The 18,636-nt window shown below is 44.0% G+C and overlaps 1 protein-coding gene across 3 annotated transcripts in view; it reads left to right on the top strand.

Annotated features, from left to right (window-relative positions):
• Positions 1 to 15,625, top strand: part of ASTN2 (astrotactin 2) — an 881,037-nt gene extending 865,412 nt beyond the window's left edge. For all 3 annotated transcript variants that reach the window (XM_077769932.1, XM_077769931.1, XM_077769933.1), the window contains 2 exons: positions 234 to 417; positions 14,795 to 15,625. In XM_077769932.1, the coding sequence (XP_077626058.1) occupies positions 234 to 417; positions 14,795 to 15,032 (422 nt within the window). In that variant the 3' untranslated portion in view covers positions 15,033 to 15,625. The remainder of the gene's footprint in view (positions 1 to 233; positions 418 to 14,794) is intronic.
• The last annotated feature ends 3,011 nt before the right edge of the window (positions 15,626 to 18,636 follow it).

The following is an 18,636-nucleotide window of genomic DNA, read 5'->3' as shown; positions in this document are numbered from 1 at the left end:
AATGCCATCCTCCCAGCACACCTGCAGAGTACACATCATTATCTCCAGCCAATAGAGGGGAAAACTGAGCATGACTAGCCAGTGATGTTCAGGATCATTTAAGGTCTGTCTGCCCCCAAATACTGCACACGTGAAGCCTCACACAAATGTGCCTTCCTTGTTGCAAGGCACATATTCATGCTCACTTTTTCCTGCTGCCCAGTGATCTGTGCCTGTACTTCTCCCCACCTCAGAGATAGCAGACAAGATCTACAATCTGTACAATGGGTACACAAGTGGAAAGGAGCAGCAGACTGCCTACAACACGCTGATGGAGGTCTCAGCCTCGATGTTGTTCCGAGTCCAGCACCACTACAATTCTCACTACGAGAAGTTTGGTGACTTTGTCTGGAGGAGTGAGGACGAGCTGGGACCCAGGTATGGATGGCTGTGTGAGTATGGGTGGAGTGGTGGAGTCCTCTTGCTTCCGTGGGATTTTACTGGACCTTTTTTCCCGTAGGCTAAGAATGGGCTTGGTCAAAAAAAATAAGGGTATCGTCCACCTTAGTCCTCCTGTCAGGGTTAGAGATGGGAAATGGTCAGGGAGAAAGACAGAATCTTGGAATTTTCGTTTCTTGGACTTCTGGAATGTCAGATAGGAGAGAGACATTAGCCTCCTTTCCATCAGTCACTTCCCTCACCTGCCTTGCACCTTTAAGGTTAGAGACAGGAACGTTGAACTCCTGGAAGGGATGTGTCCTAACCAGGATCAGGAAGGGCATCATCACAAACTCATGGCCCCTAATCTAGGGCTCTCCCCACTCTTCCATAAGAAACCTGAGGTTTTCTAAAATAAAGTCATTAGTGACCATGACTAAATACATTCCTATATTCAATGTGTATTAAGTCATGATTTTTGTCATCAGCAGTGACTAGGCCAGCCACTGATGCTAAGTGCCACAGGAGAATTCAAACATCACTAAGGCACAGTCCCTATCTTGTGAAGCTTCACAAAGCAGTATATGAAATGGTGGCTGCATTTCGTGCCTTGTGCCTAACAACTTTCACTTATTCATTCATTCATAACTTACTTATAATACCACCTCTTACCAGTTGGTTGTTGACCATGCTGTGATAAAAGGAGAGAAGCTCACTGTTGGAGGTAATTAAGTATTTAAGCAACTGGAAAAAATAGGAATAAGTGAAAAGATAGCAGAATAGGGCCCTTTTGGGAGCTGAGAGATCGACATCTGATCTAGGTAACCTAGTTAAGGCTTCCCAAGTGCTGAGACTAAGACCCTCAGGGTGAAGAGGGTCAGGCTAGAGGAGAAGAGGGAGGAGGACTGGAGGGTTGGGGCATTGAGGATAGCCCGAGGAGTGGACAGAGGAGATAATGTTACATCAGGGCAGGCTTTTCCTCAAGTTTTCTTCATTTGCTTGCCACTTTTATGAGTTTTGACATATCGCCATACTGTGAGCGCTTTTTTCTTGTTTTGTTTTGGTATTTCTTAGATTCACTTCTCATTGAAAATATATTTGAAAACACTGTATCATTTTATAAAGGGAAAATTAGTACCAACTACCCTTAATAGAAAATTAAATGTAGGGGCCTAGGTGGTTCAGTTAGTTAAGTGCCTGACTTGGGCTCAGGTCATGATTTCATGGCTTGTGAGTTGGAGTCCTGTGTCGGGCTCGGTGCTGACAGCTCACAGCCTAGAGCCGGCTTTGGATTCTGAGTTTCCCTCTCTCTCTACCCTTCCTCTGCTCATGCTCTGTCTCTCTCTCTCTCTCAAAAAAAAAAATTAAGGATTTAAAAAATATATAATAAAAAAAGAAAATTAAATGTAAGCATTTGTTACAAGGGAAGGGAAACAAAACAAAACAAAATAGAAAATATGCTATTCAACCCTAGTAGAGCTTGACCTGAGTTTAAAAAGGAGATTAGCAAGTGTTAGAGAAGTACTAAAGACAGGTTCAAACCAAGGCTTTCTTTTTAAAAGTAATCTGGAGGAGGGGAAGAGAATGAAAAAGAGAACCTAACCGCTTTTCCCAGTGTGATTCATTGTTGTTTAATGCGTGTCTGTGACCACCTAAAACCCTTTCACCTTCCCCAGGGGAAGCCCTTCTACACTTGGTAAACACTCTCTGTGGAGAAACTGAGCGAATTTCCCTGTAGTTGGAGCGAAGGGTGTGACAGCAGGAGTGGGAAGAGATAAGAAGGGAGAGGTCAGAAGGGGGCAGTCCTGAATGCCCTTTAAGTAGGGTTAAAGAGTTTGGATTATCTCCCTAGGGTAATAGGAAGCTTTTCAAGTATTTTTCACAAGGTGGTGATATTAGCAGATCTTTAGGAAAGAAAGATCCCTCTGACTTCCTGTTGGAAACATGGAGAGGGGTCAAGACAGGGGGAGGTAGTGAGGCTCTAGAGGCCTTTGTTATAATAATCCAAGGGAGATAGTGTGGTGTCCTGGGGCAGGGCGGTACTGGTAGCATTGGAGAACATCACCTGACCTCCTGAAATACTTCGTTGGTGGCACTCTATGCTTTGAAAAGCTTTAAAATTACCTAGTAAACTGGACAAAGTAGGTATTCACGCATGTTGTCTATGATAAGGAATTGAAGGCCCCGTGAGGTCAAATGAACTACCCATGGTTGCACAGGGTTTTATATGGAGGCTGATTCTGCCCTGAGTTCTCACTCTGAGCCCTTAAAACACTTCACATAACCCTCCAAGGATTTGAGGCCCTCAAGGGAATGGATGAGAGCTGGGACCTCTCCTTGGAATAGACATTATCTGTCCATTGGGTCCTGGACTATAGCTTTCTCTCTTTTACGTGAAAGGAAGGTTCTTTAGATAAAAGCTAAAAGAGGGCAGACAGGCAGAAGCACAGAGCCTCAGATGAAAGCCACTGCGTGAGTCATCTGGGCTGCCATCTTGCCCATGGTCAGAGAAAGGCATCCCAATTTATTGGCCTTTCCCACAGGGCTCAGAGAGTTTGGGTGGAAGGTAAACCAGAGCTCCACTCCTGACTTTGTCTTTACAACCTTCTGGGATCCTTTATGGCCCTCAAGGACATAAATCTTCTGGAAAGGCTGTCTGGCCACCCACAGAGGTAGGACAACCCGCTTGGTAATGGGCTCTGATAACCCACTAACCTCCAGCCAGCTGGTCACCATTCTCTGTCCACCAGCCCCCTTTGGTATCACCCAGTTTCCTCCCTCCTTAGTCTTCCTAGACTCTGGAGGGGATATGAGATTCCTCTAACATCCCACACTGGCATGTCAGTAGGACTCAAGATAGCTGCATCCTAATCTATCCTGACAGTGCTCGTGAACTCAAAGTACAACTCTGTGCTCTGGCTTTCTCGGGCCCTCAGTCTCATCATCTGTAAAATGATCAGGATGAACTAGAGCAATGGTACTCTTTCTTTCAAGCAGTGGAAACTTTTTTTTCTAAATAGATCTTACATAGACCCCCCAGGTCTTAACTAGAATGATGCTTCCTCAGAGAACCTTCTAAAATTTCTACATATACTCTCAATCACACCCTCATGTTTTAATCTTCTGCGTCATACCTACTAGCTTCGGTATCTTATACTGCTTATGAGTTTACTCTTGTGTTATCTCCTTCTGTGCTACTATGGCAGCTTTTGTTTCCTTATATCCTAGTCACTCTTATAAGTGGGTGCTAAGTAATTACTTGTTAAATAATTGGATAATGTGTGGCTCAGATGGTTACACAGTTGTTCTGCTAGAGGCTAGACAGGGTGGCCTGGAGCCCCACCTGCTAGGTCTCCCTTTTAGACCCCCTGCCCCCAATCCCAAGGGACTCTTAGGTCTCTCTGAGCTATTAAAGATCTATAGGTCACAGTTGGAAACAGTTGAATTCAGTGAAACCTAAGGCCTTTCCAGCTCAAAAATAGCAATAAAAAATGCATTATACTTACAAATATTAAGAGGCCTGTGGACCTGTGGAGACATTTTATTAATTTATTTATTCATTGTTTCACTTAATGTGCTTATTATGTACCAGGCTCTGTGCTATGGGCTGGAAATCTATGAATGATGAAGATAGATCCTGCCTTTAGGAGGAGCAGCATCTAGTGAGCAAAAGTCTATAAGCAGTTGCAGTGAAACATGTCACAAGAAGCATGTTGTAAAAGGAGGGTGAGAAGCTGGTTTACCACATTGGTTCTCAAACTTCTTTTTATTTTTCTTAAATAGTTTATTGTCAGGTTGGTTTCCATGTAATACCCAATGCTTATCCCAACAAGTGCCCTCCTCCATGCCCATCACCCCCCCTTTCCCCCACTCCCATCAGCCCTCAGTTCTCAGAGTTCAAGAGTCTCTCATGGTTTGCCTCCCTCCCTCTCCCCAACTGTTTTTCCCCTTCTTCTCCCCCATGGTTCTCCGTTAAGTTCCTTCTAATCTACCTATATGTGCAAACATATGGTATCTGTCCTTCTCTGCCTGACTTATTTCACTCAGCATGACACCCTCAAGGTCCATCCATGTTGCTACACATGGCCAGATTTCATTCTTTCTCATTGCCATGTAGTATTCCATGGTATAGATAAACCATATCTTCTTGATCCATTCATCAGTTGATGGACACTTAGGCTCTTTCCATGTTTTGGCTATTGTTGAGAGTGCTGCTATGAGCACTGGGGTACATGTGCCCCTATGCATCAGCACTCCTGTGTCCCTTGGGTAAATTCCTAGCAGCGCTACTGATGACTCATAGGGGAGTTATATTGTTAATTTTTTGAGGAACCTCCATCCTGTTTTACAGAGGGGCTGAACCAGTTTACATTCCCACCAACAGTGTAGGAGGGTGCCCATTTCTCCACATCTTTGCAAGCATCTAGTATCTCCTGATTTGTTCATTTTAGCCACTCTGACCGGCATGAGGTGGTATCTCAGTGTGGTTTTGATTTGTATTTCCATGATGATGAGGGACGCTGAGCATCATTTTATGTGTCTGTTGGCCATCTGTATGTCCTCTTTGGAGAAGTGTCTGTTCATGTCTTCCGCCTATTTCTTCACTGGATTATGTGTTTTACGGGTGTGGAGTTTGGTGAGTTCCTTATAGATTTTGGATACTAGCCCTTTATCTGACATGTCATTTGCAACTATCTTTTCCCATTCCGTCAGTTGCCTGTTAGTTTTATTGATTGTTTCCTTTGCCGTGCAGAAGATTTTATCTAGATGAGGTCCCAGTTATTCATTTTTGCTCTTAATTCCCTTGCCTTTGGGGACGTGTCAAGTAAGAAATTGCTGCGGTTGAGGTCAAAGAGGTTTTTTCCCCACTTTCTATTCTAGGGTTTTGATGGTTTCCTGTCTCACATTCAGGTCCTTTATCCATTTTGAGTTTATTTTTGTGTGTGGTGTGAGAAAATGATCTAGTTTCATTCCTTTGCATGTTGTTGTCCAGTTCTCCCAGCACCATTAATGGTTCTCAAACTTTAATGGGCATGAGAATCTGCTGAGAGCCATGCTAAAATTCAAAGAGACTTTGTGGCTTAGGATGGGCCTGAGATTCTGCATTTCTAATAAGTTCTCGGGTGTGATGCCAGTGTTGCTAGTCCCAAAAGTACACTGTGAGTGACAGGGTTCTAGATGTGAACAGCTGACACAGGTCCAGTCCTGGACCTCAAACAAGAATCCATGGAGAAAACAGTAAAGTCTGTGCTTAACATCAAAGGAGTCATCCCATGAATGCATCATCAGAAGGAACAACCAATGCAAACATGAGTTGGGGCATAGGTAGTTAAGAGGATACACTTAAGAAGTATAATTCTCATTGGGACAGAGAGTTCAAGGTGAGAGGGAAAGAAGGAAAACAAGGCTGGAGAGTTCAGCAGAGGGCAGATCATGATGGCTCTTGTGAACTCTGTTCAAGAGTGTGTTCTTTCCCCAAAAAGCCAGGTAAAGGTTTTAAACAGGGGAACAGTTTGGGTAAATGTGCCATGACTCCAAAGGGTCTGCAAGTGTGTAGAATATCGAAGTGTAAAGGAGAGAGAGCAAGACATTGCCCTTAAGCCAGGAGACTTGGGTTCCTGTCCCACTTGCTGTGTGACCTTGGAAAAATTCCATTCCCATTCTGGAACTTGTTTGTAACATAGAAGAGCTGGGTTCCAAAGTCCCTTCCAGCTGAGAAGCCAAGAAACCAGAAAGCCCTAAAGGTCATAAATACCAGAGAACAGGAACACCCTGAGTGTCCTTTCCCCTCTAGTCCAGCACATCCTGTTCCTCAGGGCCCTAGGTGGCCAGCGTGTTAAGACCCCTTCCCAGGGGGACTGGTACCATGGGATGAACTCTATCAGGAATCACCAAACCCCAAAATGTTCCATACTTCTCCTTAAAACTGTAGTCATATGCCCCCATAAAATTTGGTGACAAATTGGGCAACTCTTATCTCTGCCTAATAAATCTATCAGGCCAACGTCCTCCAGAGCCTGGCTCCCATGGCAGCCATGGGTGCCACAGACAGCTAATCAGGGAACACCTGCTGATGCCCAGTTGTCCCATCCATTCAGTTTCTATTAGGAGACATGAGAAACTGAGCTCATGGTGGCTAAGGACCAGAATTTGCTGCAATCAGAATGTACTTGACCACTCTTGGGCTTCTCGATGATCCTCTCAGCTACATATGGCTGAAATGACAGAGAAGGAAGAAGAGAGCAAGCACTTGAAAGGGATTTTGTTTCAGTGAATTGATCTGTCTGTATTATAATGGCATATTTACTGACTGAGCCCCTCTTGCTTTCATGGCAGACATTGCTAATAGATCACAGAAATCATCACAGGCTTGGTTTAGCCTAGGATTTTTCTCAACATAGCAAGATAAGCCTTTCCTATCTGAGAAGAGTTGGCATATCCTGTGAACCATTGTTGCTGAATCCATCGTGAAAAACAAACTTGATGTCATTGTACATTCTTTCAGTTCAAGATTATATTAACCCTTTCCTTAGCTATCAGGAATTAAGTCTTTTGGAATTTCTAGGATATTTTTTTTTATATTTTTTATTTATTTCTAGGAGAGAGAGAGAGACAGCATGAGCAGGGGAGGGTCAGAGAGAGAGGGAGACACAGACTCTGAAATAGGCTCCAGGCTCTGAGCTGGCAGTCAGCACAGAGATCGACGTGGGGCTCGAACCCACGAACCGCGAGATCATGACCTAAGCGAAAGTCGGACGCTTAACCGACTAAGCCACCCAGGTGCCCCTGGAATTTCTAGGATATTTTGAACAAGATCAAACTTAGGCTTCTCAGGCTATATTTTTATGATCTCAGATGCACTTGTAATCTTATTTTGCATATTTTGACATTTCTGAAATTAGGATAGACGGTGCACAATGGATGTACACATTAAGTGTTATAGTCTTTCTTCTTTTCTTGAAAGGCTATTATTAAATCAATGGCATTTCTTATAATTGAAGATGCCTCAGGGTAGATAAATACAAAGCATAGTATGACCTTGAACAAATGTTCTATGGAACAACTTTCCCACTGATCGTATAGCAAGGTTGGCTGCTATTTTGTAGTCTATTTCAGTTCCACACTGAAATCACTGGGTTGGTTGACTCTGTCATTCTTACCATCAGTTATGGAATGAATTCTTGGGAAGGTCTTATGATTTCTTGCGAGAGAATAAAGAGAAGACAAAATGCAACTATTTTCACTGTCTTCCAAATCACATTTCAAAGTTGATGTTGAAGATCTGTATCCAGGCAGCAGTATTTGAGCTACTAGTTTTCTGTTTTGTGGGAGTAGTCTCAGGCCAGATGCTGAAAGTCACCCCAGTGAACTACAGCGATGCCATAAAACCATGGTTTAATTGCTCAAATTCATCACACCAGCTATAAAATAGAGGTGTATATACACGTTTTCAAAATGGAAATACCTTATTGTATTTTGTTCTAAAAGTAATTCTTGCTCATTCTATAACATGTACATGTAGATGTATATAAACTGAAAGTGAAAATTGTGCCCTCTAAATCCCATAATCCCAACCCAGAGATAAAATCATCAGCAATGTGCACATACCTTTCCAGACATAGATACAGGTATAACATGGATATGCAAATGAATTGGAATGCTGATATAGGCTTAAGGATATACCTGCATCTACAATCAGAGCACTATTTCCACCAACTCTGCTATGGTCAACAAATATATACACCATAGTCTATTATTTGTCTCTTTACACTTAATGGGTCTTTTCTATTAGATGTATATGTACTATGTTATCTGGGTAGGCCCTTTAGCCCTGCAATTATATGAATGTACTATATGTTATTTGAGCCTTCCATGTAAGACCAACTAGTTTTCTTCCAAATGCTTTGCTGTTATAAACAACTCTGTATAAACATTTTGTCCACTGAGCCATATTATTTCTCTAAGTCCACATGGATGCTGTAGTGCCATTCCATTCCTTTTATCAATTCCTACTAGGGAATTATGGATTTTGAAAGCTGAGTACTACGAATTTCCTCACTTCAAGTCAATTCACTCTTACTAATTCCTTCGTCTTGTACAACCATGAGCTGGACAACAGAGGCACTCTGCATTGTCGAAGAAGCAAGTGGGAAATACTAGTTGAGCATCTATTATGGGATCAGTCATTTATATCTCAATTTCATCTCCTAAACCATTGATTCTGAAGATTAAGCAATGGGGAATCAGTGGAATTAAGTAAATTGTTTAAGGTTACATAGCTAATAACTGTCAGAGGCCAAATCCAAAGTAAACTCAAAATGCAAACTTCAAGCCAGTGTCCTGTCCATTATAACACATTGCATCCCAAGATATGTACACAACTAAGGCAAAATATATTATCTGTCTTGACAGAGAAATAAAAGACTCCAGCAGCAAAGGGTAAAAGTGCTCACTAGATGCCCACCAGATGGTATTTCTTTGTGAATCCACCCCCTGATTCTTTTTAGTAAAAACAAACAAACAAGAACCACAAAAATCTTCGCTTTCTACTAACATTAGAGCCTGCTATGGTCTGAATGTTGTATCCCCCCAAAATTCATAGGTTCAAAATCTAATGTCCAAGGTGCTAGTATTAAGAGATGGGATCTTTGGGAGGTGATTAGGTCATGAGGTTGGATCTCTTAGGAATGGAACCAGTACTCTTATAAAAGAGAGACCAGAGAGATCCTTTGCCCCTTCCACCATGTAAAGGCACAGCAAGAAAGTACCATCTATGAATCGGGCAGCTAGCCCTCACTAGCTGCATCTTCAGTGCCATGATCCTAGACTTCCCAGCCTTCAGAACTGTGAGGATTAAATCTCCATCATGTATAAACTACATAGTCTATGGTATTTTGTTATAGCAGCCCAAACAGACTAAGACAGACTCCTTTCTAAAACACTTGATTTCATCATCTCTGGGGAAGGAAAACCACTGGATATATGGAAGGATCCATTCCAAATTTAGAGGATTCTAGTTATAAGTTTGTTTGTTTTTTTATCCTATTGGGTCAAAATTCACCTTCTCTTAATTTTGAAGTGACATCACTGATAACACTGGGGTGCCTTGCAACAGATTTAGAGGCTCTTCTCACACTCGTGTTAACCATATGACCAGCATGAACCTCACTTTTACCACCTAAAGACTGGGACTGAAGAATGAACTCTAGTATTGTAGGATTATATTTAATTTCTGTTTTTTTTTTTCCTCCCCACTAGTCTTCATTTGTTATAACAACATAACCATTTGTCTAAATTGTCCCTTCAGAGGACATATTCCATTCCTGCTTTCCACACTTCTTCACTAAGACTTGGCTTTTGAGACAACCTTCAGCATCATGATCTAGCAACAATTTGTGCATATCCCTCTTACCAGAAGTGACTGGGGTTCTCCAGATGTGGCCTGACCAGGGCAACAGGAATGAAGTCATTCTTTCTCTTAATCTGCCCTATTCACATTTGGAGGTTGTGTCCTGTATTTGTGCAGCCACGTCATGTCCTCGACTCTCATTAAGCTTGAGGTCAGCTAACACAGAGACATTTAAGCTCAACCCAAGGAGATGGGGAGGAGGGGGAGAGACCAATAGGAACATTTCCCTACTGCCTCTTTCTCCCCCTCCAGTCCAGCCCTCCCCCCCTTAGAAACTAGGTCTCTGTCCGCTAACTATGTCAACAGCTGATTGGGTAATGGTGCTGGGAATAGAATGGTTGGTCAAAGGTTCTATAGTTCCCGGAGAAGTGGCATCGGAACTCAGCCCCTGACTCCGCCACAAGCCATTCCTGTCTCAGCCTCGCCTCCTAATACAACCATAAATTAATGTGTGCTGTCACTCCTTCACCTCTGGCTTCCTATCCCAGAAGGCCTGAGTCCCGTCTCCAATGAGGAAGATTTCATTTCTGGTATTTGAGAAAAGTGGTCATTCTGACCTATGATTCCCTCTCCAGGGAAAGCTTGGAGCATGCCTGACCTTTGAATTATGAATCTCCATTGCCTACAAATTTATTACCCAGCACTCTTGCCTTTGGTCTCTCACTCCCCTTCCTCTTCTCCGGCCTTTGAGCACCTCCAACCCTTCTCTCCATGGTGTTCCCTTCTGAGTTCTACTGTCTTTGTTGGCTAAATGCAAGCCAAAGTCTGGGGCAGCCTGTGTGTGTGGTGGAAAAAGAGCAGGGCATAGCTAAATGAACTGACACAGGTTTAGTGCCTACTGTGTACAAATTTCTGTGCTAGATGCCTACAACAGTCATTTCATTTCAGCTTAACAACAGTCCTACAAAAAAAAAAAGGCATCTCTAATCCCATTTTACAAATGAGGAAAACAGACTTACAGAGGAGAAGTGACTTACTTTAATGGTTTCTGAAGCCTGTGTCTTTCCTATTACGGTATTACTTTGAAACTTGGGTAATATTTACTGAGAGTAGTCCAATTATTCAGGTTATCTCATTCCCCCCAGAACACTGTTATGACTCCCGTTTTACTGATTGGTAACTGAGAGCACCATTGAAGAACTTGCTAATGATCCACATAGCTGTTAAGTTACAGAGCTAGGATTTGACTTTGAGACTTCAGGACCAGACATTTAAATTTAGCCCTGTACAATCAACAGCTCTGGTTCTTGGTCTGCTTTGTTACTAACTTAAGGTGTTCCTTTAGACCGAGTGTTTTCTCACTCCAAACCTCAATTCCTCCATTCAAAAGGAGGCTTGGTTCATCAGCCTAGATGGTCTGAGATCGGCCAAATTGACTAATCTCTCACCCATTCTTTGCACTAACCATTTCAAAGATCTGGTATTTCATGTTCTTGGCAATCTAACTTTGGATGGGCTCTTTCCTCTGCCTCCTCATCTACCTGAAAAATCTGTCTTATCATTGAAGTCCTAGTGTAGATGTTACATCCCTTGGGAAGATATCTGAGCCCCTGAACTCATGATTAGGTCTCCACTTTATATATTCCTATTTGCCACTGACTGGCAAAGGTGCACAAGGCTTACACCAGAAAAGAAACAGTGATGGTGGGGGGCAGTGGTGAGGATGGTACTTTCTACCCTATATCAGGAACTTATGATGTGCCAGACACGTTCCTAAGAGTTTTGCATGCATTAACTTCTGTAATCCTCGCTATAACTTTATGAGGTTGGCAAATGTTACTCCCTTGTTATAAATGAGGAAGCAGAAAGAGTATGCAGCTTTTTAAAAGCACACAGAGAAAAGGCAAGCCAGCACCCCTAAGTGTGATGATAGGAAACACTTGACTCCTGGATGTGTGCCCTACCTGGTTTCTTGCTGCCAGACTTGTGCTTCCCCCAATTCGATTCTCCTCAAGGCAGCCAGGGATGTTTTTAAATAGTCCAGCTCTGAATCTGTTACTTGGCTGCTTAAAACGCTTTGATATCTCCCCTACTTACCCTCCAGACTATCATCATAGATAACATTTATTGAGGGCTTGTTATAGATTCATCAATGCCTTTTAAACAAGCCTTTGTGGTAGATAACAACTATTATTCCCATTTCATGGAAAAGGAAATGGAGTCACACCTGGCTAAACAATTCCCTCACTATCAGAGCTAGTAGGTAGCTGAGCCAGGATTCGAACCTGAGCAGTGAGATTCTAGAACCTGCCTGGTACACCATTACTTTGTACAACCAACACCCCAGTTCCTAAGTTCTTTTATTTTTTTTAATGTTTTTTTTTTTTTTAATTTATTTCTGAGAGAGAGAGACAGAGACAGTGTGAGCAGGGGAGGGTCAGAGAGAGAGGGAGATACAGTATCTGAAACAGGCTCCAGGCTCTGAGCTAGCTGTCAGCACAGAGCCCGACGCGGGGCTCGAACCCACGAACCGTGAGATCATGACCTGAGCCGAAGTCGGACGCTTAACCAACTGAGCCACCCAGGCGCCCCCCCAGTTCCTAAGTTCTAACAGCTGGCTCTTGCCACTTCTCCGGTTTCCCACTGCCTCCCCAGTTACACATGGCATTTCAACTGTAAATCCTCAGAAATTCAACATAAGCACTTACCTTTATGCCTTTACCTATGCCTCCGGTTATGCCTTTGTCTTCTTTGACCTCTATTCATTTATGAGACTCAACACAAGTTGCCCTTTTCCTAGGAAGCCTTCCTGGATATCCCCAGTCCTACCCAGGCACCTCCCTCTGCTTCCTCCCAGCCCCCATGCCTCCTCTTACCACTCTCCCTTTTGTCATTTTCCATCTGTTGGTCTTTCACACTGAATAGGGAGCCTTCTTTTAAAATAAATGCTCAGTAAATGAGCGATCAATACCATTATCTCCTTTAACTTCACAACAGACCCACTTTTCAAGTGAAGAAACAGGTTTAGAAGCATTAAGTAAATGTCCCAAGGACACAGAGCTATTAAGGAACAGAGCCAGGACTCAAGCCAGGAGAAGAGAGAAATGGACTCCTCAAGCTCTTCTTTGGGCTGCCAGGGTAGGGAGAGAGGACTGTGGCAGAGTGGCAACTCAAGTGTGATTATGAAGCTATGAGTTCTTGGCACCTCAGGAAATATTCCACCCAAGCGGTGAACTATACAAAGAGGACTTTTTGAAAAGTACCTCATAAATCATACCCACAAAACACACACACGTAAGCCAGGCCCTTTTCCGGCTGCTATGCAGGTGCCTGACACAGTCTTCCACTTGTGGGGTATGTTGTCGTAAAACGCCTCCCTCCTGGGGTCTCAGAGGGGCATGGAGAGGACAGCAGGAGAGAGCGGCTCATTCAGCCCTTGGGTATCTTGAAGATGGTGGAGTGTAGAGAAAATTGGATTCCACATAGAGAGAGACACCTTGACAGTGATGCTAACGTAAGGTGGGATCCGGGAAAAGGATACCCCTTTTCCTCTCTCAGCCTCAGTTTTCACATCTTCGATGAGAGTGAGACCAGGTCAGCGGTTCCTAGTTGGGGTGATTTTTCCCCACCCCCCCTTCACAGAGGAGAATTTACAATGTCTGGAGACAATTTCATTGCTAGGACTGGGACAAAGGAGTGCCATTGGTATTTAATGGGCAGAGGCCCAGAGATGCTGCAAAACTTCCTACAAGACAGCCTCCACAACAGCAAATTATCTGGCTCAAATGTCAATAGTGCCATCACTGAGAGACCCAAGGATCTCAGAGATCCTTGCTAGCTTTAATTTTCTATGCAACCCTCATACCTCCTCAAAGACCTTTTCTCTGGTGCTGGATAAAGGGCTCCAGATAAGTAACTCAAGATGATCACATAGGACAGGGTGATTCTAGCTTAGACTAGTGTTCAGTATGAACATGATCCCAAGACACTATCATAACAATTCTTGGTAATCATAGACATCAGTTACTGGGATCTTACTCTGTGCTAGGCTTTGGCCATTTCTCATGGTAAATCTTAACTACCAACTTGTGAAGCTAAGACCATCCTCACTGTGTTTAGAGATGAGAAAAATGAGATATAGAGAAATCTGATTTGGGAACTTAGCTATTAAGGCTTTGATGAAAGATCTCCAAATTTCCTGACTGTAAGAATAGGGTATAAAAGGGACCATCTGGGTGGCTCTGTTGATTGAGTGTCTGACTCTTGTGTCTGACTCTTGATCTTGGGTCAGATCATGATCTCATGGTTCATGAGCTCGAGCCCTGTTTATGATTCTCTCTCTCCCTCTCTTTCTCTGCATGTTCTCTTTTGCTCTCTCTTTCTCTCAAAAAAAAAAAAAAAAAGAATAGAATATCAGTGAATAGAGAAACACAAAAGCAGAAGTTAGAGAGGGACTTTGTGGGTGTTCAGGCCTAGATTTGAATACCCAGCCTCAACGGTCAAGTTGATGTTTGACCTTGGTCATGCAATGTGATTTCTCTCAGCTGTGGGCTCTGTACCCATTCTGTGTGAGTGGAAAGAACAGTATGTTCAGGCCTGTTGTGAGGATTAAATAAAAATGTTAAATGTATGTAAAGGCACGTGCTCTGTGCCTAGCATGGCAACTGTCAATAAATTTTAGTTGTGATTGTGGTTTCCATGTATCATCATTATAATAATTTCTCCTTGGTCAGAGCCCTAAGGCTGGTGACCTTATAACTTCTGGGATTCTCTTTATTTTTGGAAATGAAAATGCTGGATCAAAGGTTCTACGTCACTTTCATTCTTTACATGTTGCACAGTTGCAGAGGACACGTTCCAAGGTGATTTTCAAATTGGTGTTTGAAATATCCCACTTGGGCCAGGAATGGTTAGGAGGTTATTGGGACAGGAAGTCCTTATTTGTCTTGTTGACCTTTATTCACCACTCAAAGGCTTAAACTTTGGTCTGGGCTTCATTCTTCATCGCTGTCCCGTCCTGCCTTTCAGGAAGGCCCACCTGATCCTGCGGCGACTGGAGAGGGTGAGCAGCCACTGCTCCAGCCTCCTGAGAAGCGCCTACATCCAGAGCCGTGTGGACACCGTGCCCTACCTTTTCTGCCGCAGCGAGGAGGTCCGGCCTGCGGGTATGGTGTGGTACAGCATCCTCAAGGACACCAAAATCACATGCGAGGAGAAGATGGTGTCCATGGCCCGAAACACGTATGGGGAGTCCAAGGGCCGGTGAGGGAGGGCGCTGCCCTCCGTGAGCACAGAGACTCTCCATGGGAGGGGGAGCCGCGCTCGTGTGGATCCTGGGGCCTGGGGGGGCTGGGGGACAGCTGAGGATGGGCCTGGCAGATGAGGCTTGCCAGCAAGGCCAAAGCAAACTCTTTCTCTTGTGGATAGCCGACAGCGAACTTTGTAACTGCTGGAATTATCCGGGTTTGTTTTTTTTTTCTCTTTTATTTTTTCTAAGATATTATTTGACTCTATCAAAGCCTCTCCTTTTTAAACGGTTTCTTATGAATGGCGGTCAGTCTCGGGGCAGGAGCTTTCAGGTGGAGACCAAGCGGCCTTTGCTCTTCCTTCCTCCTGCCACCCTCAGCTCCCTTCCCACAGTGGGCCCTGGAGGAGACCCGTGGACAGACAATCTGACGTCTTCAGCATCAGGAAGGAGACCCCAAGGATTGTTGCAGTGAGGAAGCTTGGGTCTTTATGGCTTTTCTTTTTCCAGACATAATCGGGTTTGCAGGACCCCTGCCTCTTCCTGCTGCCTGTGGGCCTGGACAGACTCCCTGCAGCACTTTCCATGGATTAAAAATTCTTATTGTCTCTCTTTCTGCTTGGGTAGTGTTTCTTGCCACTGGGGGGCCTCTGTGTACTCACTCAACAGATATCTATTGATTACCTACTATATGCCAGGCACTGGGCGTGCAACGGAAGAGTGAGAAGCTCCCTGCTCTCAGGGAACGTAGAGCCCCATGGAGGTTATAGAGAAGCGGCCCAGTGATTTTAGACTGTAGTGGCAGGTTCTTTAAACTCATTGTTGGGTTGTGACACACGCTAGTGCTTCGAGTAAGTGCTTCCTTGAAAAAGTGATGCCTGAAACTCAAAGGATGAGGAGGGATAAACCAAGGAGAGTGGGGAAGAATGAGATGGGCCACCGGGAGCTGCCCAAAGCCCAGAGATAAGCGAAAACTGAACACATTGCATTCCAGGGCTAAAAGCATTTTCCATGAGAATGGAGACCCAAATAGCTAGAGGGCAACCTGGGGCTACATAGGGTGTTGGAAGCTTTGGACAAAAAGTGGGACCATATGCTCTTTGAGAAAAACTGTTTTGGCCCCAGGAGTGGACGTGGGGATGGAGCAGGCCCCAAAGAGGGTGGCTGTTGTTATTTTCCAGGCAAGAAGCGATGGCTCTTTGGATCCTGAGGTCATGGGGAGATGTTCTGCCATTGTTTTCTCCATTTATCTATCTGTCTGTCTATCTATCTATCTTTTTATTTATTTTTAAGTTAAATTTATTTTGAGATAAAGATAGAGAAAACACTAGTGGGAGAGAAGCAGAGAGAGAGGATCCCAAGCAGGCTCTGCATTGCCTGCATGGAACCTGATGTGGGGCTCGAACCCGTGAACCATGGGATCAGGACCAGACCTGAAGTTGGACGCTTAACCAACCGAGCTACCCAGGCGCCGCATTTTTGTTTTAATTTTTATTTATTTTTGAGAGAGAGAGAGATAAGGCATGAGTGGGAGAAGGGCCAAGAGAGAGGGAGACACAGAATCCAAAGCAGGCTCCAGGCTCCGAGCTGTCAGCACAAAGCCCAACATGGGGCTCAAACCTGCAGACCATGAGGTCATAACCTAAGTCTGAGTGAGGGGATGCTTAACTGAGTGAGCCACCCAGGCATCCCCGGAATTTCCTTTTAAAAAGCAAATGAACTGCTTCTAGTTTGTTACCTGGGAGGGTAATGAGTACAAAGAGGCCTTATATATAGAGTTTTAACTTTCTGGTTAAAGCTCACAGGAGCTAGCTCCATAGAGGAAGTAAGGACGTGGTCAGGTATTTCATTACGCAAGGATGACACCTGACCAAGAGAAGAGAGTAAGGCATTGTGGGAATTCAGAGAGGGAGAGACACTGAATACCAGTAAAATAGAAGCAGTTAAAAATATGCCTCCTGCTCAGTTTTGTGAGTGCCTATGAGGTCAACAGTCCCCTTCCTGAACACCTACATACTGAGCTCCCCACAACCACCCTGTCCCAACTCTACTACACATGGGGAAACAAAGCACAGAGCGATTCTTCCAAACAACTCAGTGCCTAGAGATCTGCTCAACTCCTAGTGATCTAAGCTCAAGGATACTCTTTCAAGAAGTTTTATTATTATTGGATTTATGTTTCGGCACGTATGTAGGTGGAGTTCAGATGAATACATTTCTCCTACAGTGTTGCTGACTCCTCTTCCTCCTAGGCATAATAAATTCAGAGAGGAACCAACATGTTAAAAAAAGAAGAAGAAAAGCAAAGTAATAGTTCCGTTCATCAAACATTTGCCTGCCTTTGTCAGTGGCCTTGTCTTAGTTTTGGTATAACAGGATAATTGTATAAGTAACACCAATTTGTTTCTCATAGTTCTGGTGCTGGGAAGTCCAAGATCAAGGTGCTGGCAGATTCAGTGTCTGGTGAGAACCTCATGGTTCATAAATAGCTGTCTTCTTGCTGTGTCCTCACATGGTGGATGGGAAGAGGGAGCTCTCTGGGGTCTCTTTCGTAAAAGCACTGATCCCATTCAAGAGGCTCCACCCTCATGATCTAATCACCTCCCAGAGTCCCCACCTCCTAATACCATCACCCTGGGGGTTAGGTTTCAACATAGGAATTTCAGGGGGATACAAACATTCAGTGTATAGCATTGCCACATGCCACGCCTGTTCTAAATTCCTCTTGTGTGTACCCTTTCCTAAACCCTAGGTCCCCGGCCTTCGCTGAGTCACCCCATTGTCGTAGCTTTTCATTGTCTTGACCCAACCTGAGGAAAAAATTAGCTCAACAGTTGCAGAAATTAAACTCCCCAGTGTGCTGGGGCTGTGGTGTGAGCCTAATTAAGTTGGGTCTGTCTCTGTCGCCATTCACCAGCTATTACTTTGGGTAAGTAATTTGCCGTCAGAACCTCGGTTTCCTCATCAACAAAATGGGGTTAGTAATAGTCCCACCTTGTGAGGTTATTATGAGGCTTGACGGAGATAGTAACTATAATGTATTCAGCACAATGAATAGTAGGGCCATTTCTTTTTTTTTATTAGATTATATGTTTAATGCTTTGAATCTTGGAGAGATAAGTAAGAAGCTTTGTCTGGGAGAGGCCTAGAGAATTCTGATTAAGGAAGGAATTTTAAAAAAAGGAGAGAAGAAATTAATGATTAGCAATCCTATGCAATATGTGAACTGTAAATAGTATCAAAAGTATTAACCCAGGGAAAAGCAGCTATGATGGCAGAACCCAACAAAATGCAAAAACTGCAAGGAGAGTTGTGTGGCTTGCTTTGAGGCCCTCACAGACAGCTGTGGCCTCTGGATAGCTGCCCAGTTGGCCGAAGTTGGCTGGTCCCTGAGAATATGTGCCATCAGTCTGTCCCCAACTCATTCTGCTGCTCCTTCCCTCTCTGGTTTCAACCCTGTTTCCCTGGCACTGAGGAGCCCTGCTGCTCCTCGCAGCCACCATCGGGATCTCCAGAGGGGGATTCCAGAAGCTTGGAGAGACAGGTGTGTGTGTCTGTGCACTGGCATGTCAGGGAAGTTAGTGAGACCAATGCCTGTTAAGATGTTTCATTGGAAAAAAAAAAA

The sequence above is a fragment of the Crocuta crocuta genome, unplaced genomic scaffold (genome assembly GCF_008692635.1).
Source record: "Crocuta crocuta isolate KB4526 unplaced genomic scaffold, BGI_CrCroc_1.0 scaffold95, whole genome shotgun sequence".
NCBI classification, from domain to species: domain Eukaryota; kingdom Metazoa; phylum Chordata; class Mammalia; order Carnivora; family Hyaenidae; genus Crocuta; species Crocuta crocuta.
This window is presented reverse-complemented; position numbering and strand designations above follow the sequence as displayed.